The sequence below is a fragment of the Alnus glutinosa genome, chromosome 2 (genome assembly GCF_958979055.1).
Source record: "Alnus glutinosa chromosome 2, dhAlnGlut1.1, whole genome shotgun sequence".
NCBI lineage: Eukaryota > Viridiplantae > Streptophyta > Magnoliopsida > Fagales > Betulaceae > Alnus > Alnus glutinosa.
Window position 1 is genome coordinate 23,729,879 of NC_084887.1, and position 24,998 is coordinate 23,754,876.

Sequence of the window (24,998 nt, forward strand, 5' to 3'; positions counted from 1 at the left end):
TCTGCGGATAACCAGGTTCAGGCTTTCCAAAATCAAGAGATTGAAGATTTTTCAGTCCATGGTTCACGGCTTCCTGAGCTAGAAGCCGAAGTAGTACAAATCCAGCTTTTTATACGAATTTCTCTCCGTTACTTGATTTCAGTGGATCAACAGGATTTGGTACTTGGAGGATTTTTCGTTCCTCTCTTTTGGGCCACTTGCAGACTCTTCTCTATTTTCCTATTGTTTTGGATTTTAGAATGTTTTTGTCTGTGGATATTATTACTCTGTTTACCCTTGTCCTTCTGAGACACTTAGGGGGAGTAATTTTTGATTTTTATTATTACTCTGTTTTACCCTTTGTCCTTTTTGTGACAAAAAAAGGGGAGTAATTTTTGATTTGGACTGGGATTTTATTTTTAACCGGTTAAGTGATTTTTGTCCCATAATGGCCAAAGGGGGAGTTTGTTAGTTTTTGTGTTAACTACATTCTGTTGGACAAAATCACTTTTATGTAATGTTGCTACTTTCACAGGAATGCTGCTTTATCCAGAGTCTACTCTTCAGCTATGTTCTTCAAGAAGATTATGTGAAGTTTTTAAGGATGTTCATTTCGGTTCCTTTTCGGCCCTCCGGACGACGTGGTATTCCGTTTGGACGCTCATCAGTCAGCAATATCCGCCCGAACGACATGGTGTTTCGTCCGGATGCTCATCTATCAAAGCATCATCCGTTCAGACGACGAGAACTTTCCGTCCAGATGCCCATCAGTGTCTAGAAGCTTCGAACAGTTCCAGGTTACATCTGTCCAGACGTAATGGCAAATCGTCTGGACGCTCTTCAGAGTTCGAGAAGATCCCAGTGTTCCAATGAATTTGTCCGGACGACATGGCTATACCGTCCGGATGCCATTCAGTGTTTGACAAGCATTAGGGTTTCTGCCTCAAGACACAGTTATGGGAAGATGGCTGCAATCGTCCGGATGATGTCCTAAATAAGGCAAGTCGTACATACAAAGTTCAACCGTTTGGACGTCAGTCTTCATGGTCCGGACAATCAAGCATCATATATGGAAATTGCGTGCACCAGTTCAACCGTCTGGACATCAGCCTTCAAGGTCTGGACACTCAAAGCCTTATTATGGTAATTATGTGCAGCTGAAGTGCAACCATCCGGACGCTAGGGCAACACCGTCTGGACGCGGCCTTCTTGTGGAAGCTTTCAGTGCTATTTTGGAAAGGCAGTTGCAGTTGACCGTCCGGACGCTCGGTCAAGCCGTCTGGACGCCCTTTAGCATTTTGATCATAACTTTTTGCTAAAATATCGGATTGGGATGAAATTGGTGTCATTGGAAAGCTAACAAAAAATGCTATAACTTACCTATCTGGAAGGCCAAGAGAAAAGTCCGGACGCGCGCCCTCAGTCCGAATCCTTGTTGGTCTTGGACTTATTATTTGAGTTGAAATAAGATTTGTAAAGCCTATATAAAGACGGCTCTAGGCATGTATTTGACACAGAATTCGGTGGTGAATTCCTTATAACTTAGAGAGGGTGTTTAGGGAGATATTGAAGATATGCTAGCTCTATAGCTTTTGCCAGTGTGTGATTTGATCAGCTGTGAAGTCTATCTTAGAGGTTGGCCCTAAGGTAAAGGATTCCATTGAAGACCCCTTCAGGTAGGAGACCTGGTTGGGAGGCGTTCGTGTTGGGCTACACATTAGAGTTCAAGATACGACCACTGCAACATGGGTATGTGAGTGCTACTACTTTGTAACTATCTTTGTCTTCTGAATAGTGAATATCCTGGGTTTGGCTGCCCCGGAGTGATTTTTCTCTTAATTAAGTTTCCACTTCATCAACAAAATATTTGTCTCATTTAATTTCTGCATTTAATATTTTGTTGCACACTGTTCACACACACTTGTATAAATTAGAAGTCTCTTTATTTTTCAGCTGGTGCCATCGATGTATTGTTTGGGTTTGGTGATATTATTCTTGGCACAAGTGACCATTGGGTGAGACGAAGGAGGAGGAATGGGATAAAGGGAAAGTAGATGTATCAGGAGATGGGCTGATTGCAGGCAGTGGGCTTGTAGGAAATGGGCCGAATGCAGATTGAGGTGTTGAAGAGACCAGGAGCGGGACCGATGGTGGTGGAGGCCCAATAACCAAAGTATTAGAAGAAGCTTGGTGTACCTGTAGAGGGTTGTTAGACGAACTGAGATATTATGACACCCAAGAGTGAGTAGGAAACACAGACTAATCAAAGACAACGTCCTGTGAGATGTAAAGACGATTTGTGGACAGATGGAGACATTTGTACCCTTTATGGTTAGGGCTGTACCCCAAAAAAGAAACATTGGGAGGAACGGGCTGTACCCCAAAAAAGAAACATTGGGAGTTATAAGGACGTAGATTTGGCCAACATGTACATCCAAGAGTACGTAGAAATTTGTAATCGGGTTTGTAGTTGAAAAGAGTTTTAAAGGGTGAAAGATTTTTTTTTTTGCAATGGAGTGGGCATGCGATTTATTAAGTAACATGCCATAGAAAATGGATCATCTCAATAATGAGAAGGCTTACTTGCATGTGATAGGAGGGCAAGTCCGGTTTCGATGATGTGTCGATACTTTCGTTCAACCGTACCATTTTGTTGATGCGTGTGTGGGCAAGAAATGCGATGAGAGATGTTGAAGGATTGCTACAATTTGTTTAGAGGACAATGTTCTCCTCCCCAATCAGACTGAATAGATTTGATTTTTGAATCAAAGAAACGTTCAAAGAGTTCCTCAATGGGTAGAGTTCCTCAATGGGTAGAGGTTCAACCCTGGTTTGAACGAATGTGACAAAGTGGTCATATTCGGATCCAAGACCAGCCAGGAGGAAGGAGACCATTTCAAAGGCAGTAAGGGGTTTGTTAACTGCAACCAGAGCATCAGCAAGTTGTTGAAATTGTTGATAATCGTTTGTAACATAGGAGTTGTTCTTCTTGAGGGTAGCTAATTTAAAATGAACTTTCATCGTTCGTGCCCGTGACTGGGATGCAAATAAAGTTTCCTGAGTGAGCCATGCATCTCTGGAAGTAGCACAACGAGTGACATGAGATAGCATCTTCTCCGAAAGGGAGGAATTAATGGTGCCTAGGATCAATTGGTCCTGCATTTACCAATGAAGGAACTCATGATTGGGGCTGATAGAGTCAACACCATCCATAGTAGTAACAAGCGTCTCGGGTGGGGAACAAAGGGACCCATCCATAGCCAAACAGATTTCCACCCTTGAGATGGGGGAACAATTTGAGGGAGCCAAAAATTGTAGTTGCCTGGGGAGAGCTTCAGCAGATTGAAGTGATTGAAGGTGACTAGGGGTGGAGGTGTGGTTGGGGTGGAAGCCATTGTAGTTACAGGAGCAAAACGGATGAAAGAAATATTGACGTTAGTCAATGAAGGCGTTGATGCCATATAAGACAATTGAATGTAGGTTGTTGCCTTACCAAATCTAGGTTAATGCCTTTGTATTTATAGATGAAACGGTTACACGTGATATGAAAGTCTTTCAGTTTGTATGCTATACAAATTCTATGAACTACGAAACATGGTACGTATCTGATAAAGTTATCTTGTAATTGAGCTTATCTTCTGTTTGAACTTGATTGACTCCAATCTTTATCATCAGTTGAAGTGCCGTGAGTGTTTGGGTCTTTATCATTAGTTGATGAGTCATGAGTATTTGAGTTGAAGTTAATCTTATCACGCACAGGATGAGTTAAGGTGATGATATTACTAACATGAGCCATTTAGAAAATCTGCTAGAAATGCTCAAGGCGAGATCCTAAACCTTCTATATTGACTCTAACTTTAATTTAACCATAATTTTAATTGAATTCTCATAAAACTTTTTTGCTATTAGTAATAGAAATATTTTAATAATAACATACATATATAATTATCATGTCGTTTTCAGATCTTAGACTTTAGATTTTTTTTTAAAAAAATCCCAAGTCCATCTAATTCTTACTAGGATAACAAGCCATCGCACCTTCTCGATCATTGCCATCCCTGGAGACAAGAATGCCCTCTCCAGTGTGACCGTGACGTCTACGGAGGACAATTCAAGTGAAAGAGTCCGCCAGCATTTTTTTTCTTCTTCTTTTAATATATATGATTTTTTTAACAAAATTAAAATATGAAGCAAGAATTGGAAAATACATGCATGGAGCCTGGAAGAGGTTGGGAAGAGTAAAAGCAGTTCACATGATAACATAAAAAGTTTAGGTTGGGAAGATGAAAAACGTACAGTTCACATGATAACATAAAAAGTTCAGATAATTAAGTAGATTGAATTTCGGTGAAATACTTTTATACAATACATTTTATCTAAACTGCTAGAATAAAAATTTAAAAACAAAAAACGGGTCATTTGGTAGGTTTGCAGTGGTGGCCACGGAATGACGATCCCTTACAATTTCTTTAAAATTATAAATTTTTAAATTATGTAAATTTAAGTCGTTTCATGAATCAGACGACATGAAAAATATTACATATTCAAAATGTGACATGTTAACAATGATAATTGAGTATATTTTATTAGTTCTTACACTTTATATTGTATAAAAATTTTGAGCAAAAAATTGTCTTTTGGTTTAATAAAGAAGAAGCGTCTCTTTAAAAGTAAAGAAAAAGCATTTTGGAATGATTTTTTTTGGTTGCCCTGAGAACATGTCATATATTTAATATGTAGTATTTTTCACGTCATTTAATGCAAAAAACGGTATGAATTCACATAACTTGAGAATCTATTTTTTTTTAAAAAAAAAAAATTGTAAAAGATTATAATCTCTCAAACAGTGGTTCAAATGTTGCGACCACCCTTAATAATCTTGGAGGTAGTTGCAAGTGTCCATAAAAGTTCTTGTAAATGGTGCGGCCATTCCTGATTCTCGTCGGGGGTGGTCGTAACAATTTTGACCCGTCATTTTAAGTGGCCAAACATCCCGATGGGTGTTTCAACTGCCTTTTACAGTTTTACTTCCAACATCCACAATTTTTTTTTTTTTTTTTTTTTTTTTTTTTTTTTTTAATTTGTATTTTTTAATTTTTCATTTTGACTTTGTCAGGATATGAGAAATGAACGGCAGATGAAAAGGTTTTCATGGCAAGGGATCTCCAGTTGAGATAGTGTTGAACAAGCACATGTGGTTCCTTTTAAAACTCCTACTACAACTAATACCATTTTCTTAACTCCTACTCTTCTTCTCCCACTTTTATCACACTCACTATCTCTGACTCTCACACTCCATCTCAAAGAACGAAGAACAGAGAGACCACGTTAATGGCTCTTTCTATGAGACTCAACCTGCTCTCGTCCACCACGTTAAGACCCAGATCGTCATCAGCACCTCCATATGCCGTCATCACTTTCTCATCTCCAATCCCATCTCTCCCGCTCCCCACTTCTCCAAAACTCCCTCTCAGAACCTCACACTCTCTCTCCATCAAAGCCTCTTCCTCTTCGTCGTCTTCCACTACCATCACCGAGCCTGAAGGCATCAAGGTCTTTCTCTCTCTCTCTCTCTCTCTCTGCACGCGCACACACAAATATACGACGCACACACGCATGTATGTTTTTCTTTTTGCATTTTGGATATTGGCTTTTCTCAACACTTGGGTTTTTTTTATTTTTTATTTTTAAAGATTAATTCGATTCCGACGAAGCCGATCGAAGGGCAGAAGACTGGAACGAGCGGACTTCGGAAGAAGGTTGCTCTTATTGTTCTTTCTGTTCGTGAATTAATTATTCTATTTGTGATTGATTTTTAAAGTACTTGTCTTATTTGTTTGCTAAGAAAGTAGAGGTAACAGGAAATGGAATTCTGAGTCTAATGCTTTTTTCTTGCTTGTTTATAAAATATGAACTATTTGATTCAAGTAACTGTAGGATAGAATGTTTCATTGCTTCTAGTTACCTGCAATTTCTTGGCAATCAAAATGAGCCTGATGGGTGTTCTGTTTATATTGTTTGATTCTATATTTTGTAGGTGAAAGTTTTTATGCAAGAAAATTACCTTGCCAATTGGATCCAGGTTTTGAATTTTCACATTTCCTTCAAGTATTGAATTTATTTTATTGGTTTTTAGTGCATTATGTTTCAATATGAATTAGAAATTTGTGTCTGTAGGCATTGTTTAATTCATTGCCATCAGAGGATTACAAGAATGGGTTGCTGGTGTTAGGAGGTGATGGGCGTTATTTTAATCGAGAAGCTGCACAGGTATTTGTTTATTTTTAAATTTGCTCAATGTAACATGCTAAATTAATGCCATTTTCTTAGAGTGTTTATCTCCATTAGTACAGCTAATTTGTCTTTAAAATGGCAGATAATTATCAAAATTGCTGCAGGGAATGGTGTTGGAAAAATTTTGGTTGGAAAGTAAGTTTCTTAATTGGCTCCTATTTGAACTATTTTAGCTAGTTTTCATTGGAAGATTGATGCAAACAAAGTGCTATTACAGAGAGATATATAAGATGCTAACATATGTCCTTACCTTTTTGAACTAATCTATTTGTTTCCACTTGTGTCCTACCTCCATCTGGTTGGACACTTACAGAAGAGCCTACCACTATAGAGTCATGTGTAAGACGCTTCTACTTGTAGGAATTAGGAAAACGGTATTGTTGTAATCACATATTGAGATGCCCATGTCCTTCCTAGACCTAAATAGACACTTACAGATGGAGATATGTTGTATGCCTTTACTTGCTTTTCCATTTTATCATTTTGAGCTATCTTAATTATATTGCTTTCTATTTTTCTTCTGGTTACATCTGCACACACAACTTCAGTTATGGCTGAATGTAAATTCACTACAGTAAAACATGTATTGGTAGGGCCACTCTCTTGGTTTTAGAGACCTGATATCTGATAAATTATTTTTTTGAATCAACTTTTTTTAGAGATACTTTGTGATTAATTGGAAGTAATCTCCCAAACTTATCTTGAGAGGGTTTTTCTAATTTCTCTAATTTCTATATATGCCAATGAATTTCAATTTCTACTAATTTTGTATTAAGTAGTGTTGTGCATAGTTTGTGGGGCTGCCAATATGTGGATCGTTGTTTAGATTCAAGAGGGGCTTCAGGTAGGATTCCGCTTATATAGGATAGGATGGTGGTGGAAAAAGTAAAAGAGTGTGCGGGAGAGTTTCCTGTTACTTGTTCTTTTAGAAATGTTGAAGATCAATTCACTTGGGCTTTTGCTGGTGTCTATGGTCCTAACTTTGATTGTGATAGAAGGTTTTTATGGGATGAATTGCTTGGTTTGCTCAGTTGGTGAAACTTGTTGTGGTGCATTGAGAGAGACTTCAACATCACTCATTTTCCTAGTGAGAGATTGAGGGAAGCCCCTTTTTGTCCAGCAATGGTGGAGTTTTAATATTTCATTTTTGATAGGATCTTATGGATATTCCACTTGTAGGCGAAACTTTTACGTGGTCGAACAACCGGGATCCTCCCTCCTGGTCTCGAATAGATAGATTTCTACTCTCCTGATTGGGAAGCCTATGGTAGGTTTGGAAAAGTTTTAAAAATAAACTTTCTCTTCTCAAATCTTGAAAACTCTTCTCAAATGTCAGATATCCAAACAGATTTTCATATGAAGCCTCCACCATTAACACACTTTTCAATACGAACCACAAAACTCTTCTACAAAACCAGAACATTTTGCAGAAAACACTTCTCAAAAAAGAAAACACAAAAGACACTTCTCAAAAAGATAATTAAATACTATGCATTTTTTTAGTTGTGGAGATTGTCTATAGACATTTTTTTTTTATGTGGAGGCTGCTGGTTACATTTACAAAAATAAAAGAAAATTAAATTAAAAAAAAGGTGGCGTGATGCTAGTGGTTGCTTGAACCATGGGGCGGCGACCACCTCAATGGCCACCAGATCACCACAACTATGTTTTTATTTTTAAATTTGTAGAAATATTTATTAGTCTTTTGTTTTATAAAAACACTTTTCAAAACTTTACCGAGCAAGTTTTCTTTTGTGGACTCCTCTTACAACAGTTTTTTCAAATGTGACCCCCACCAAATCAATTTTCAATTTTTTCCTTTTCAAAACTCTTTTCAAAACCCATATCCCAAAACACTTAAAACTTTACCAAATCCACTCCTATCTTCCTGAAGTGTCCTGAAAGGTTGCAAAGACGTTGTTTTGATCATTTTCCTATTCTTCTCGATTATGAAAACTGATAGAGGTGAAAAGGACATTTTAAGTTTGAGATGTGGTTAAAATGGAAGGGTTTTGTGGAAAGGTTTAAACAATGGTGGACTTCTTACTACTTTCATGGTACTTCGAGTTTCATTTTGGCTCACAAACTAATGACTTTGAAAGCGGATTTAAAAGTTTAGAATGAAGAGGTGTTTGAAAATGTAGGGAGACAAAAGAAGCTTCTTTTGACAATGAGGAGGTGTTTGAAAATGAGGAAGGCTAAAGCTATTTGTGATTTGGAGAGGACTAATCTTGCGGAGGAGGTGAGTTGGAAGCATAAATCCAGGGTGTTGTGGATAAGAGAGGATGACAAGTGCACAGAGTTTTTCCATAGAGTGTCTAACTCAAATAGCAAAAATAACTCAATTGAATCTTTGATGGTTAATGGTACAATTTCTACATATCATATGAGATTAGAGAACAAATTGTGTAGTTATATAATTATTTGTATACTGAACAGTTCAGTTGGCGGCCTAAATTTGATGGCCTTTCTTTTAACTCTATTGGTGTGGTTGAGGCTAATTGGTTGGAGTGAGAGTTTGAGGAAGGTGAGGTCTTTGAGGTGGTGAAAGCCTTGAAAACTGATGAGGCTCCATGCCTTGACGGTTATTCTATGGCGTTCTTCCAAGCTTGTTGGGATGTTTTAAAGAAGATATAATGAATATTTTCCATGATTTCCATGCCAGAGGCAAGTTTGGAAGAAGTCTTAATGCAACTTTCATTGCTCTTTCCGAAAAAACCCAGTGTTGTTTATATTAAGGACTTTGATCTATTAGTCTAGTGGGTGGAGTTTACAAAATTGTTGCCATAGTACTTGCCAACATATTGAAAATGGTTTAGGAGAAGATTATTTCCAACTCTTAGAATTCATTTATTAGGGAAAGGTAGATTTTAGAGTTGGTTCTTGTTGCTATGAATGCCTTGATAGCAGGATCAGATTTGGCGAGCTAGATGTGCTTTGTAAATTGGATATTGAAAAGGCTTATGATCATGTGAATTGGAGTTTTTGGTTGCATATGAGCTGCAGTTTTGGGGAGAAATGGTGTAATTGGATAGCTCATTGTATTTCTTTGGTGCATTTTTCTGTTTTGGTGAACAACTCTTCGACGGGATTTTTTAATAGTTCTCATGGTCCGAGACAGAAAGACCCTCTGTGTCCTTTGCTGTTTGTCATCGTTATGGATGATTTAAGTAAAATGATCTCTCCTACAGTGAATATGGGTTTTTTTTATTAGGCTTTTTTGTGGGGTCTAGGAATGTTGGTGGGCTTAACATCTCCTCTCTCATCTTTTGTTTGCAGATGACACTTTGATATTTTGTTGGGCAAACCTAGATCACTTCCAATATTTGCATTGCTTGTTCTTATATTTCGAAGCTGCCTTACGTTTGATGATTAACTTGGCTAAATCAAAATTGGTTTTTGTTAGCAATGTCAGGTTTGGCTCGTATTTTGGGTTTCAGGGTTTCTTCCTTGCCTATGAAGTATCTAGGCCTTCCGTTGGGAGCTCCTTTTAAGGCCAAATTGATTTGGGATGGCATTATTGAGAAGATAGAGTGTCATTTTGATGGTTGGTAGTAGTTGTAATTGTCTAAGGGTGGTAGGATTACTTTGATTAAGAGCACCTTGTCTAATTTGCCTACTTATTTCTTATCTCTTTTTCCCCTCCCTGCTATTATGACCAATCATATTGAGAAGTTACAGCGGGATTTTTTGTAGGGTGTTATTGGTGAGGAGTTCAAATTTTACATGGTGAGTTGGTCCAAGGTTTGTTCTTCGATTTTTTAAGGGGGTGGGTTAGGGGTTTGAATTTACTTCTATTTAACTGAGGTCTCTTGGGGAAGTGGTTATGAAGCTATGCTTATGTGAGAGGCTTTTTGAAGAGCGGTAGTGGATTTTAAATATGGCAGCTCGTGGAGTGGGTAGAGTTCAAGTGATCTTAATGGGTTGTATGGGGTTAGTCTCTGAAAAAATGCCAGGAGGGGTTTGGGGGAGTTCTCTAGATATACTAGATTTGAGGTGGGTGGCGGTTCCAAGATTAGATTTTGGCATGATGTGTGGTGTGGGGATCAGACACTTAATGCAGCTTTTTCGGAGTTTTTTAATATTGCTTGTTTCAAGGATGCTTCCGTAGCAGATCACTTACAGATTTCTAGTGACTCATAGGTAGAACGTTAATTTTACTAGAGTGGTGTATGATTAGGAGGTGGAAATTTTCACCTTGTTTTTCAATATGTTATATTCCATAAGACTGAGATGGGGTGGTGAAGACAAGTTTTGTTGGGCCCCTTCCAAGAGAGAGTTGTTTGATGTCAGATGATTCTGTAATGTCCTAATTCCCCATGATAGTACTCCTTTTCCATGGAGGAGTAATTGGCAGAATAAGATTCTCTTGAGAGTGGCATTCTTTGATTGGTTGGCCGCTTTAGGGAAGATACTCATTATGGATAACCTAAAGAAGCGGCATCTTATCGTGGAAGATTGATGTTGCATGTGCAAGAAGAGGGGGAAACTGTAGATCACCTTTTACTCCATTGTGAGATTGCTAGTGCCTTATAGAGTTCTATTTTCGGTCGTTTTGGGTTAAAGTGGGTCATGCCTTGTTGAGTGGTAGATCTCTTCGCATGTTAGAGAGGGTAGTGTGGTAGTTTTCAAAGTATAGCAGTGTAGAAGATGATCCCCTTTTTGCTTAATGTGGTGTATTTGGAGAGAAATAAATGGTCGTATTTTTGTAGATTGCGAAAGGACGGTGGTGGAACTAAAGGCCTTCTTCAATACCCTTTACCAATGGACAATTGCCTATGATTGTGTTCATATTTTCAGTTTTCATGATTTTTTTAATTTTTTAATTTTTAATTTTTAATTTTTAATTTTTAAATTATATTTTTTCATTTTTTGGTAAGGTATTTGTAACACCCTTGTCCCACATTGGGAAGATGAGGAGTAGTCCACATAGAGTGAGTGGTTTATAAAAATAGTCATGAGTGCTAAGTCCCACATTACTTAGTTTTTAAGTGAAGCTAGGCTTTATAAGGGATTTTAGAAAAGTTCTAAATTGACTAGTCCTTTTGGAGTGATAGCGTATATATGACTAGCGCTTTTTTTGGGTTGTTTCAAATAGTATTGGAGTCACTTAGTAACGCTAAGCCATATGGTACTGGAGCATCGCATGATGTGGCCCTGACGAGAACGTCAGGGGTTTAAAGGGGGGGAGGGAGTTTGTAACACCCCTGTCCCACATTTGGAAGACGAGGAGTAGCCCACATAGAGTTTGTGGTTAATAAAGATAGTCATGAGTGCGAAGTCCCACATTGCCTAGTTATTAAGTGAAATTGAGCTTTATATAGGATTTTAAGGAAGCTCCAAATTGACTTGTCATTTTAGGTTGATAGCGCAGATGTGTCTAGCGCTCTACTCTGGGTTGTTATAGTGTTTCTATTGTATACTTTTTGTGTACTTGGGTTGCACTATTTTGCTTTCTAATGAATTTGGATTACTTATTAAAAACGAAAACTCTATATTAATTTGAATTTGAATATCTGAATATTAAAGTAGGAAACTCCTTAAGAGGACCTAGAAGTTAGCATTCTCTAATACAAGTGTCTTCCCTCTTGGCGAGCGAAATTTGTTTGTCCTCCCTTAAAGAGAAACAAGTTGGTTATTTTTGCTTAATTATGAGCTTATATGTAAGAGTTATTTCGTACTTGTATGGTTGAAGCTTCTGTGATCCCAATAATTTAAATGGTGGAGTATGTGTCCTGCAGTGAAGCAGTCCCTTTGAATTTGTTTTTCTAGCATCTCTCCTTTATAAACCAACTATTAAGAGTCTGTTTGGTATTGCAATTTCGCAGGCCAAAAGTGCATTTTTAAACAAAATCACAGTAAATATCTCGTTTAGGAAGGCATATTAAAAGAATGGATGTCTGAAAACGTGGAAAAATCCATGTTTTCAAATCGCAGGTAAGGATGTGCGTTTTTAAAAATGCATGATTTTAAATGCGAAATTGCGATTTTAAACGCCGAATCATGATTATACCAAATCCTTAATTGCATTTTTCAAAATCAAGTTTTCATTAACTGCGTTTTGAAAGCGCTATTTTTCAAACAGTTAAACCAAATAGACCCCTAAGAGATTTTTGTGTTCCATTTTGATATTATAGAAAATCTTTTTAATTAATTGGTCTGGTGGTTAAATGCATTGAAAGTCTATTCATTTTATTTTTCTTTTCAAATCCGAATCATACATAGTGCTATTGGTTTTATGAAGTGGCCAAGCCATTTTTGCGGCAGTTTTTCACTTCTAGTTCTTCTATTATAGAACTAACTTCTAATTCTTTTATCATGGAACTAAGTATTAATTATATCAATCCAGGGAAGGTATTATGTCAACACCAGCAGTTTCTGCTGTAATCCGCAAGAGAAAGGCAAGCTTGTGCTACTTTTAATTTTATGCTTCACCATCTTGATATCGCTATGTCCCTTCCTCTCCTCTTCTCCCTGCAATTCAACAATTACTTTCACAGGCCAATGGTGGATTTATAATGAGTGCAAGTCATAACCCTGGTGGGCCTGAATATGATTGGGGTATCAAGGTGAATTTTCGATCTCACATGTCCAGTATGTATAAGTTATAATGCAATCAAATGTAATGGTCTTTGTGATCATTGTTCTTGATTTTTGAATTTTTGTACACAAACAAATATTGGTTTCATTCAATCCCCTTTAAAGCAGTTTACAGTTGGCCCTAAATGTTGCTGAATCTTTTTAAGAAAACATCTACTATATCAGTGTGGAAGTTTCTTAATTCAGTATGAAATATATTGTCTTCAAGCATTGGCTTCTTGCATAAGATGTTGCATAATCTGATAATCTCTTATTACTTGCAACAACACCATTTAATGTATTCCAACTCAAAATGTCATTGCTGTTATCTTACCAGTTCAATTACAACAGTGGTCAGCCTGCACCTGAATCTATCACTGACAAGATTTATGGAAACACCCTCTCTGTAAGTTTCTGATTCTATCTTTTTGCTTCCTGATTTTTCTGTCCTGCTGTTTATCTTCCTTTATATGGTTAATTGCTTATTGCTGTCACTTCTTGTTTTAAGATGATTTGTTTTGTGCTCTTTGATGAATAGATTGCAGACTTGCTTATCCATGCAAATGAGGACTGTGATAAGTCATACTTGAGTTGTAAAGTAGTCCTTACCACCCTGTTGAAAGTGCGTGAAATGCAAGGGTGTGGCCTTCCTGGCTATAAGATTACCACTTTGAACAAAACTACCACATGAGCCAGTGAGTGTCTTAAAAACAGAATTAGATTGAACCTAGGACACCACAAAGGAGGGAATACATGAAACACCAAAGCTCCCAAGCAACAGAGCAATGTAACAAGAGATGATTAACAGACTCTCCATCCTGCTTGAACTTCAATTTGATCTATATAGTTAGTTTCTTGTTGAAGCTTTTTTCACTTCGTCAAAGCATATGGGAACTCCATAGAACACATATGAGGAAATGTCAGAGTTTGTCAATGTTGAATTGAATCACTACTACTGACAATTTCAGGCTGCTCAAGAGGTATAGGGTAATTCACCGTCCTAGAAATGAATGCGTCCCTCCCTGATGGTATACTGCTGTTTCTGTATGAAAAAATATGTTTCTGCATGTGTTTACATGTGCATATTTATGGTCAAACAAAATGTTGACTTTATTCTCATGAAAAGTTGATTGCAACATCTCTACGTGTTTATTGTAGTGGGAAGAACCGTGTTGAGGGTCATGGGAAACCTTGAGCTTTTGTAAAGTTCCTAGTCTGTTCTATACTGAGTTTTGAGGAAGTTGAGCCTTTTCAGAGCTTCCCTGTATAATTTCAGTTGGATATGGTGATACTTGACCTATCCTGTTTAAATTTTTCTTTTTTTGTGATTGTAGCCTCCTAGTGTTTACTATGGATAGTCATGTGTAAAAGACATCCCATTAGTCATCATAAAGAATGTATGCACTCACAGAGAGCTCATGTTCACAATTTACTCTTTATTGGCAGAGTAAAAAGTTACATTAATTCTCCAGGTCAGTCAAAAGCGTTTCTTTTTAAATAAACTGTACAAGCAGGCAAGATAATGGGTTAGTTCTTGCAGTCAAGTTATTAATTGACTAGTTTGATATAGAGAATGTAAATATCAAATTAGATCTGCATATGTAGAGCTGTAAGAAAAAGATTTATGGGTAGTGCATGACCCTGAGGAATCAGCTGTCCTTGAAAATAACAAATCGCATACATTTTCATTGCTCTTATTTACCTTGTTTTTCTCTTACTATGTCAGTCATGGTTATTTACCTTGTCTTTCTTTAATTTTGTTTAGCTGATACCCCCCCCTTTTTTTTTATTTTTTTTATTTTTTATTTTTATTTATAGTCTTTATCTTTGGACAACGGCTTTTGTATCCCCGTTTGTGCTTTATTTTCATGATTTTTTTGTTATTTTTTCTCCTTCTAGTTAGGTGTTTACTCTTGAATACTTATTGTGTACTTGGGGCGCTTTATACTTTTTATATACATCTTGATTACTTATCAAAATGTTTTGCCTATTTCGTCTGCCCCATTTGCTTTTAAGCTGTATAAGTTTTTTCCACCTGTCAGTCATTTTCTTTTCAACTTGGTTCAATTGTGCAAGTTTGATGCAGATAACTGAAATAAGGGTTGCAAACATTCCTGATGTTGACCTATCACGACTGGGAGTTACCAAGTACGGGAACTTCAGTGTTGAAGTAGTAGACCCAGTTTCTGACTATTTGGAGCTAATGGAGGTCAGGAACAAAAGATATGGATCTTCAGAACTTTTGAGATGAAAATTCATATGCGTTTACATCACTAACTGTGTGGGCTTTTGTGCAGAGTGTATTTGATTTCAAGCTTATCAAAAGTCTTCTGTCACGATCAGATTTCAGGTATGATGTCTAACAGGTTTATATAGTCTGTTGGTTCTATTACTCATCCCTTCTTTTGTCTGCTTTTCCCTCATTTCTTTTTAAATGGTGATTTGGGGGAAGGGGATTATTCAAGACCAATAGCTTCTGAGTTTTTGGTTTCTGCTTAAATTTATTTTCTTTTCTCTTTGATAGCTAAGGGCATGCTAGAAGTGGCTGTGACAAATAATGATATTCCTTGCTTCTCATTTTGCTTCTTTCTGTTTGCAATCAACTGCATGAATCATGTTTTGTCAGAATGCTCGAACCATATATTTATAGCTAGTTTGGTCATCATTTTGTTTATTGCTTCCTTAACACAAGACTTAAAGCTATCCATTTGACCAACCAGTAATAGAGCAAGACAAATTAAGCTACTGTGAAGACCTGTGATAAGTCTATCAAATGACCCTCCACAAAATTTTGTAACTGAGCTTTTGGCATCATCATGCTTTTCGTTCTTCTATTCCACTCAACTTGTCATCTTTTGGATTGTGTTTAATCCTTTCGCTTCGTTTTAACACCTATAGATAGGGCCCATTCATTTACATTAAGAGCCGGTGACCAGTCGTTCAACTAGAGGTTGGATTTCTATAAAGGACATTGGAAAATGTTGGATTCAAGATTCCATGCCATCTGAAACCGTTTTACATGTGGAAGTAGTTCACAATTATGCTAATTGAGTAACTTAGGGGTTTGTAGCTTTCTGAGTCATGATTTACACCTTTAAAGTATTCCGTAATTGTTATACTAGAATTAAACGTATAAGCTATATTCTTAGAGACAACTTTTGGTCCGACTTTTATATTTGTTTTTTCAGTCTGTTATAAGAGTTTGTTAGGGTTTAGAGTACATGGGTACTTTAGTCATTGTAATATTTTTCAACTTATATAATAAAAGTATGTGAGGCTACGTGAGGAGTAACGAGCCTCCAACTTCTCTCTAAACCTTTCATGCAAACTACAACATAGTATTAGAAACTGTTTAGGGTTTAGGATCCGTTGTTTAACCCTCTCATTCTATAGTCTTGGGTTTGTCAGATTGGATTGAAATAATAACGGAAGCAAGAAAGAAAGTAAAGATATAGAGGATTTACGTGGTTCGGTCTATGACCTACGTCCACAGGGTAAAGCCCAAAGGGTTACATTGTGTTGTTATTAACTTGCCTTGTCTACAATACAAAGATCGAATAATAACTGGAATAATAACGGAAGCAAGAAAGAGAGAAAAGACACAGGATTTACGTGGTTCGGTCTATTATGACCTACGTTCACAGGGTAAAGCCTAAAGGGCTACATTGTGCTCTTATTAACTTGCCTTGTCTACAATACAAAGATCCCTATTTATAGGGTTTTGAGTAAATATTAATATGGTAATCAAATCCTCATGATTTGATTACAATTCGCCGTAAATAGAGAATATTACAATATCAACCAAATAAGTAATATACGGAAAATATAATATATTTTTCATATATTCTAACAGGGTTTTCTTCCTTTTGGTTAAACTTTCACAATTTGGTGTTGGTGAGTCTCCCTCTAGTTGCTTAGCCCATGCGGGCAGTGCCTTGATGAAGCTCTAAAGTTTTTGATGACTGGAAATATTCTTGGGCAAAAAAAGTAAAAGAAAAAAAATCCATTTTGTTCGTTTTTGGTGGTGTAGTTTGGTGTTCTGTGGTGTTTTTGGTGCTTTATGTGGTCTGAGGCATTCTTTATGGTGCTTAGTGGTTGCTCCAGCGGCTTTTGTGGAGGCTCACAACAGTTTCCTATGAGAATCATGGTGTGTTTGAGTGTTTTTTGGTCGCCAGTGACCTGTGTACGTGCAGCGGAGGTGGCCGTCGGGAGCTTCTAAAGCTCGCCAGCGAGTTCTGATTGTTTTCGGTGAGGTCTGATCATCGCCGACAAGTTTTTGGCGAGTTGTTGTAGATGAGGGTTCCTATTTGGTTATGGGTATTTGCTTCTCCCTATCCTTGATAAGGATAGCTGCGTTCTCGATTTATTTACTATCCTAGCTGATTTTGCATCCTTTCGGGCCTGTTCAGAATCTTTTCTCCCAGTTCAGAGTGTTTTGAGACTGGTCAAGAAACGATGAAAGTGGTGTTTTATCCAGTTCACTTTGTTTTTATGCCGGTTCAGTGGTGTTTTGTCCAGTTTTGTACATTTTCCTGCCGGTTTAGGGCATATTACGACTGGATCAGTGAGGTTCTAGCCCAGTTCATGTTGGTTCGTTTAGTTCAATGCAATTTTGGCCATTTCTTGCTCTTTCTTGACTGGTTCAGATTGTTTGTCAACTGATTCAGTTATTTTTTGAGTCGTTCAAGTGGTTTCTAAATCGGTTCAGGTGGTTTATTGCTTTATTTAGCTACAAGGAACAACCATCGGGTTTTTTGCTTAGGGGAATACTAGAGTAGTGTTTACAAGTTGTTGTTAGTTGTATTGATAATCAATCAAATGTTGTTTTTGGTGACCGTTGTTGGTTGTATTGATTATCAATCAAACGTAAGTTTTTGGTTGGATTGGTCATGGGAAATGTGATTGTTGTTGGTTGTTGATCGTACTGATCACTGGATTCGTGATCGTCGTATTTGGTTGTTGAGATCCGACTTGCCTTGGTATTTGCGGTGGGTTCCGACCAGTTCTTTGTGTTTTTCGATGAGATTCGACCGGTCTTGGTGTTTTGCAGTGAGATCCAATCAACTCTTGATGTTTTGCGGCGAGATCTGACCAGCGTTGGTGTTTTGCGGTGGTTTTCGACCGGTTATTGGTGTTTTTCGGCGAGATCCGACCAGTTGTTGCAGTTTTTTGGCGAGTTTTCAATCGGTGTTGAAGTTTTTGGCAAATTTTCGTTCGGTGTTGGCTTTTTGTGGAATTTTAGCTTCTTTATGTTTGGTTTAGTGCATTTTCTTGTTCAAGTTTTTTTTATAAGTTTGTCTTTGTATTGTGTTCTCCAAGCCATTCGAGCTTGAGGGGGAGTATTTGAGTATTTTTTTCTTGGTGTTTTTCGTTTGCTTGTTTCTTCCAAGTTGGGCTTATATAATATATATGCTCCAACTTGAGGGAGAGTTTTAGAAGAGTTTGTTAGGGTGTAGACTACATGAGTATTTTAGTCATTGTAATATTTTTCAACTTGTATAATAAAGTATGTGAGGCTATGTGAGGAGTAACGAGCCTCCAACTTCTCTCTAAACCTTTCTTGTAAACTATAACACAGTCCAATGCAAAGATCTCTAGTACTTCTAAACTAGGGTTAATTTTTGAAAATTTCCTTAAATATCATGCTTTTTAGAGGCACAGAGGAGTTCAATTCACAGTATAATCATGGAATGAAAGTTTAATCGAATAACATTTAGTTCACAATTCTTGCTATCCTGACCCTGCTTGTGCCCAAATCCCTTGGGTGTTATTTTTCTTTTCCCTTAAAGTTTTCACCACTATTACTAGATCAGTGTTAAGGTAGTTTAACTAGGTGGCTAGATTCACCAATTTATGTATATACACTTTTTAAGCGTTTGATTCTTTCTTTGCATATCTCCCCTTCCTTTCTAGAATCATCTGCTTCTGGTTTCATATTTATTTATGGTAAATGACTAGACCTTGACTTTATGCTCGTGGTTGGATCTTCAATTTTCAATGTGAGAGTCATTTAGATTTCGTGGTTTGGAACTGTTTGATGTTGAGTGTGACTTTCTAGGTTTATATTTGATGCCATGCATGCTGTTACTGGTGCTTATGCAAAACCCATCTTTGTGGACAAGCTAGGAGCCAGTCTGGTATGTTGTGCACATGAAATATCCTGAAAGAAATTATAATCTTACTATTATTGGCGTTGCTGACATTAGATGTTGAGTTTGTCATGTAGGATTCAATTTTGAATGGAGTGCCTCTAGAGGATTTTGGGCATGGTCATCCTGATCCCAATCTTACGTAAGAGTGAAATACTTTGTTTGATAGTTGCTGATTGCCATTATCTTAGAGCATTACTGATTTTGACTTGTATTGTTGAGCAGATATGCTAAGGATTTGGTCAATATTTTGTATGGTGAAGGTGGACCTGATTTTGGAGCTGCTAGTGATGGTACTTTAGATGATTTCAACAGGCATTAATTTGTGTTAATGGTTCTAGAATTCTAAATGTTGACAATTTCCCATGCACATGCACACATGTTTAATATTTTTATATGTTGACAATTTCCCATGCCCATGCACACACATGGTTAATATTTTTATTATTATTCCTATTATGTAGAATGATGGTTTATCTTTTATCATTGATAGGAGACGGTGATAGGAATATGATTTTAGGTAGAGGTTTTTTTGTTACTCCTTCCGATTCTGTCGCAATTATTGCTGCCAATGCACAAGAAGCCATTCCATATTTCCGGGGTGGCCCTAAGGTAAAATAATCTTTTCATCTTTCATTTCCGTTTTTTCTTTTTTGTTAAATATTTTAGTTGTGAAGCATAAAAGAAATGACTCATATTCTGACTTTATAGGGTTTAGCTCGATCTATGCCAACAAGTGGTGCTCTTGATCGTGTAGCTGAACAACTGAACCTTCCTTTCTTTGAGGTCTAGATCTCTTTGAACACTTGTATTACTTGGAGAATGTGGCTTATATTTAGAGACAGATATCTATTGACAAACAATGGATCCTGTCATTCAGGTCCCTACTGGTTGGAAGTTCTTCGGAAATCTTATGGATGCCGGGAAGTTGTCCATTTGTGGGGAAGAGAGTTTCGGAACAGGTTCTGATCACATTCGCGAGAAGGATGGCATATGGTAATTGTCTACATTTATAGTTTGGGGGTAATGGCAGTGGTCTACATAACATATTATTCTACAGGACTTCAGCTAGTTGAATCCATTTTGCGATAGTGTATTCCCCCACTCACTTAAAACACGACTTATTTGGCATTCCTCTTCACTTTAGCTTCTACAACTTGAATCAAATCATTTCTCCTTGCAATTGTTGATTTTTGTTCCATGTAACTGTTAAGCATAACATAATCAAGAACTTCCTTCTTCATAGCCTCAATTATTGTCGTATAATATTTAATCACTATTTGTGATTCCGTTTGTTGCCACTTATCCATGTGAACGTCTTTATTTTCAATTATACTCATTCTTTGAGCATATCAATTTTTAAATTGCTCAATCTTCTATACCGTAAAGCTTGAGTAGCTGTATAACTAGAATAAAAAGCTTTATTCAAGGTCAACATTGTTCAGTACAAATGAGCCAAGCGTACTATGTGACAGTTTGAACTTGGATCTACTTAGAAACTTATTCTTCAAGATCAGCTCAAGTTAGCATGGAGCCACAATATCTCTACTCAAACTCATGATGGCAGCTGCTAAGTGAGTGCGGGAGTTTCGAGCTGTTTGACTAAAGTGGTTGTAAAGATTAACTATAACACATCAACTCTTAGCTGTTGTAAGTGGTTAAAGTCAAATGTTATTATTGTAAAAAAGATGATCTAACATATTGCTGTTCAAATGTCAGAAACTTTGTACCAGTCGGCAGAAATTCTGTTTAAGTTAGACTTAGAAGTTGACAAATGTTACCTAGAATTCGTTGAACCTTCTTTTCACAAGCTTAACTGAGACAAGCATGGGCCTCCTCAGGCTCGGCTTGTTTATTGAACAAGCCTCATAATGGGGCTTGAGCTTGATTCATTAGACTGATTGGAGCCATAAACTCAGATAAGCTCATAATTAAACAAAGCTCAAGGGCTTCATGAATGGCTCTGATAGGTTGCACCCCTAGTTTAATAGTCATGTTAAATAATACCAAACTTCTAGAGTCTATTTGGCTGCAAGTGTCCTATAGATGTTGGCTGAGATAAATTGGCTGGAAAAGACAGCGGAATGGTTATGCTGCTTCAACGCAAGCTACCAAGGAGGAAGTGTTGTCAGTTTCCTAAATTAGGGGCAGGTCTAGATGAGAAGGTTAGATTATTCCTAAAGAAAAATGATAAGGGGAGAGGGTTGGTGGCCCATTTTGATACATGGAACTGTGTATACTTCTCTTCGGAGTTTGGCCATGCAAGACTTGAAAGAGCAATTTGACATTCCCAATGCTCGACTTATACATTCATCACGTAAAACATGGTATGAATTTGATGATTTTGTTTAGTTTGCAAGCTTATTGGTCGAACATCTTCTTGTTTCCTAAGAAGATTGTTCGATTAATTGAGCAAAAACTAAATAGATTTATGTGGAATGGCAATGTGGAGAGACCTGCCAAGGCTAAAAGTTTCATGGGAATCAATTTGTGTCCCAAAAGAATAGGGTGGGTTGGGTTGAAGAGAGTGGAGGAATGGAATAAGGCGGCTGTTTTGAAACATATTTGAAATTTGTTTACCAGCTCAGGGTCTCTTTGGGTGGCTTGGGTAAAAGCAAACTTATAAAATATAGGTGTTTTTGGCAATTGAAAGTCCCTCAAAATTGTTCTTGGTGTTGGAGGAAGATCTTGAAATTGAGGGAGATTGCTAAAAAGTTCTTAAGATTCAAGGTGGGGGATGGGACTAGCATTTATCTTTGGTTGGATTGGTGGCACCCGGACAACATTTTATATGATAAGTATGGTTATAGGGTGATATATGATTCTAGGAGTTCCATGGATGCAAAGTTGTCCAGTGTTTTGAATGGGAGGAATTGGGAGTGGCAGCCTGCTCTATCCGAGGAGATTGAGGATATTCAAAGTAAATATTGGAGTCTGATGAGGCTATGTGGGTGACTGCAAAGAAAAATGTTTTACTAGTAGGGACACTTGGGATGCAATTTGAAGTTTGAACAAGGAAACCTATTGTTGATTGGTGGGAGTTGGTATGGTTCTCTAATGCTATACCAAGGCAAGCATTTATATTATGGCTTTCTTTTCAACATGGGTTAACAGCGGGAGAGAAGTTCTTGGGCTGGGGGTACAATGGGGAGGTGAAATGTGTTTTTTTTGGCAGAAGTGTGATTGAAACAAGGGAACACTTGTTTTTTGAATGTGGCTGTAGTAGAAGATTGTGGAAGGAGATTATGAGAAAGTGCTTGATTTTTGATCCTCCACTTGTTTGGTCAGAAATGATAAGTGTGGGTTTGAATGATTGGAGGAATAAGAGTCTTACTGCTAATTTCTGCAGAATTGATTTTTAGTGCAGCAGTTTATTGGTTATGGAGGCAGTGAAATGATGTTAAACATGGGAATGCTCCAAGGGCTGAGGAGAAAGTGATTCAAGATGTTGTTTGGGATGTAAAGAATAGGATTAGAGGGAAGGGGAAATACAAAGAGTGATGTAAATTTGAACTTTTGTTGTAATGGGGGTCTTAAACAAGATGTATTGTTGTGATAGGGTTCTGTTGTATTGAGAAGGGGTAAGATTGGCTATTTCGAAGTTGCTGTTTAAATCCTATGTTCTGGCTCTGTTGCTAGTGAATCTGATGATTTGAGTATGTGGCAGTATTTGATTTCATGCCAGCTTATAATAGATTTTACGCATTGCCTGAATTGGATTTTGTGGTTGAATGACGTTAGGCATTATTAAATGGTAGTTGACTCTGGTGTAGCATGAAAACATTCTGGTGTAAGTTGACTCCTCTTTTTGTTAGTTACTATAGTTTCTTTTGTCAATAATTTTACGGCAAATCTGGTATCTAGTATTACTGTACTCACAAATTTGGTTTCATTACATTGCCTGTTCGATTTGTTGTTAGGCTAATGAAAAACCCGACTCTTCAATTTTGTGTTTAGTGCAAGTTTTCATAGTTTGAGGCATATACAAACATTGAAAGATGACATATGTCTATCCTGTCTGTATTGTTTAAACCATTGATTCCCATGTGAAATGACCTAATATCTCCAAATGACAGGGCTGTCTTAGCCTGGCTTTCGATTATTGCGTACCGAAACAAAGACAAGAAACCAGGTGAGAAGTTGGTTTCTGTCTGTGATGTTGTGAAGGAATATTGGGCAACTTTTGGAAGGAATTTCTTTTCTAGATATGACTATGAAGTAAGTTATAGCCCCTTTGGAATCGAACTTGCACAATGTTGTTACTCTAATTTGAGTTTTGGGATTGAATCTCAAAACCAGATTAACTTGTATTGTCTTTTGAGAGGTGAATCCGTTGATTAATTTAACTCACTCCTTTTCAGGAATGTGAATCTGAAGGTGCAAACAAAATGATAGAATATCTTAGAGATTTGATCTCTAAAAGCAAGCCTGGTGAAAAGTATGGTAAGCTTGAACCTAAAGTTATTTCATGCCATCATCACTTTTCCCCAACAATGTTTGGATGCTGATAATCGTGTTACAGGAAGCTACGTCCTCCAATTTGCAGATGATTTTATGTATACAGATCCAGTAAGTTTGAACATTGTACATGTTTTGTCTTTGCTTAGTTGTGACTTCAAGCAATTGAAACATTAAACTCGTGCTTCATTTGATTATCCAGGTTGATGGGAGCGTCGTGTCGAAGCAAGGTGTTCGCTTTGTTTTCACAGATGGATCGCGGATCATATATCGTCTATCGGTATGTGCGAATCTCTCTCTCTCTCTCTAATAAATAATCTTGGGGACAATCTCCTAAGTCGAAATATCTTTTACATATCTACAGGGAACTGGTTCAGCAGGTGCCACTGTTAGAGTTTACATTGAACAGTTTGAACCAGATGTATCTAAACACGATGTGGATGCCCAAACGGCCCTAAAACCATTGATAGGCTAGTTTCTGCTATCATTTCTCACTTTCATATAATATATATATAAAAAAAAAAAAAAAAAAAAAAATCTATAAAAATATAAATTGTTTATTGTTTGTTTGGTCATGCTATAGATTTGGCGCTTTCTGTCTCAAAGTTGAAGGACTTCACAGGAAGGGAGAAACCTACTGTCATCACATAAAGCACAATTCCAGAGGCAGGTTGACCAGTTCATCTTTTTCCTCTTGAATTGTCATACAGATTTCTCCCATTCAGTTTTGATTGTGCAGTGGGAAACCTGGCTCAGTAGAACAATAAGCCACTCCTTGTAAATTGCTGAAATGTATATGTGGAAAATAAGATACCTCTTTCTCAGCAGAGGAGTTAGAGGCAAGCCTAGCTGCTAAGTGATTTGATTATGTGTCTATGGTGAACTATGAGTTTCCTACCCTTTGTTTTTCATCGGAAATTTCCAATAGATGCCACGAAAGATATTGGTTTTAGCTATACATTTATTCTGAACTTTTCATTACTATAAGGAGAGGGGTCCAGGAAAAAGCTGGATTTTTTTTTTTCTTCCCCCAACATCTCTGACTGGTTTGATTGGTCTTCAATTTTCCATTTGTTAGGGCATAAAATATTTTCTGCAAAATATTTTTAGTATTTTCCGGTGTTTGGTGCAATCGAAAATGATGGTCAACAAAAATCATTTTCAATTTGACTGAAAAAGTCTATTTAATTTTTAAAAAACAATTTACTGTTTTAAAAAAGGTCAATCGTTTTTTGAATTCAAACTCTTCATTCTTATATGCACATTCGTGGGAATTCGCCACCGTCGGACACTGGAGTTTGTTGGCAGCCAGAATTTGCATGGAAGGTTTTCGAATTTTGAGATTTGGGCACCGGAATTCGATGTCACTAACTGCCGGGTTCTAACCATTGTTGCCGGAATCCAACAACTTTTGTGGCAAATCCGGCCGGAATCTGGCCATTTACACTGGATTTCGACCACCATAGCCTGAATACAGCAATAGTAGTCGGATTCTGTCTAGAATTTGGCCAGTATAGCTGAAATCCGGCTGCACTGTGC

The 24,998-nt window shown here is 37.3% G+C and overlaps 1 protein-coding gene across 1 annotated transcript; it reads left to right on the forward strand.

Moving 5' to 3' along the window:
• The first annotated feature begins 5,170 nt into the window (after window positions 1–5,170).
• On the forward strand, window positions 5,171–24,482 carry LOC133861824 (phosphoglucomutase, chloroplastic). Its single transcript, XM_062297642.1, has 22 exons — window positions 5,171–5,532; window positions 5,673–5,738; window positions 6,017–6,061; window positions 6,157–6,249; window positions 6,356–6,408; window positions 12,623–12,674; window positions 12,774–12,842; window positions 13,190–13,258; window positions 14,939–15,061; window positions 15,150–15,202; window positions 18,911–18,989; window positions 19,079–19,143; window positions 19,227–19,294; window positions 19,495–19,613; window positions 19,713–19,787; window positions 19,882–19,997; window positions 23,078–23,219; window positions 23,363–23,444; window positions 23,524–23,570; window positions 23,662–23,739; window positions 23,824–23,929; window positions 24,043–24,482. The coding sequence occupies exons 1-22, from the start codon at window positions 5,311–5,313 to the stop codon at window positions 24,108–24,110; spliced, it is 1,890 nt and encodes a 629-aa protein (XP_062153626.1). The 5' UTR covers window positions 5,171–5,310; the 3' UTR covers window positions 24,111–24,482.
• Window positions 24,483–24,998: the final 516 nt, after the last annotated feature.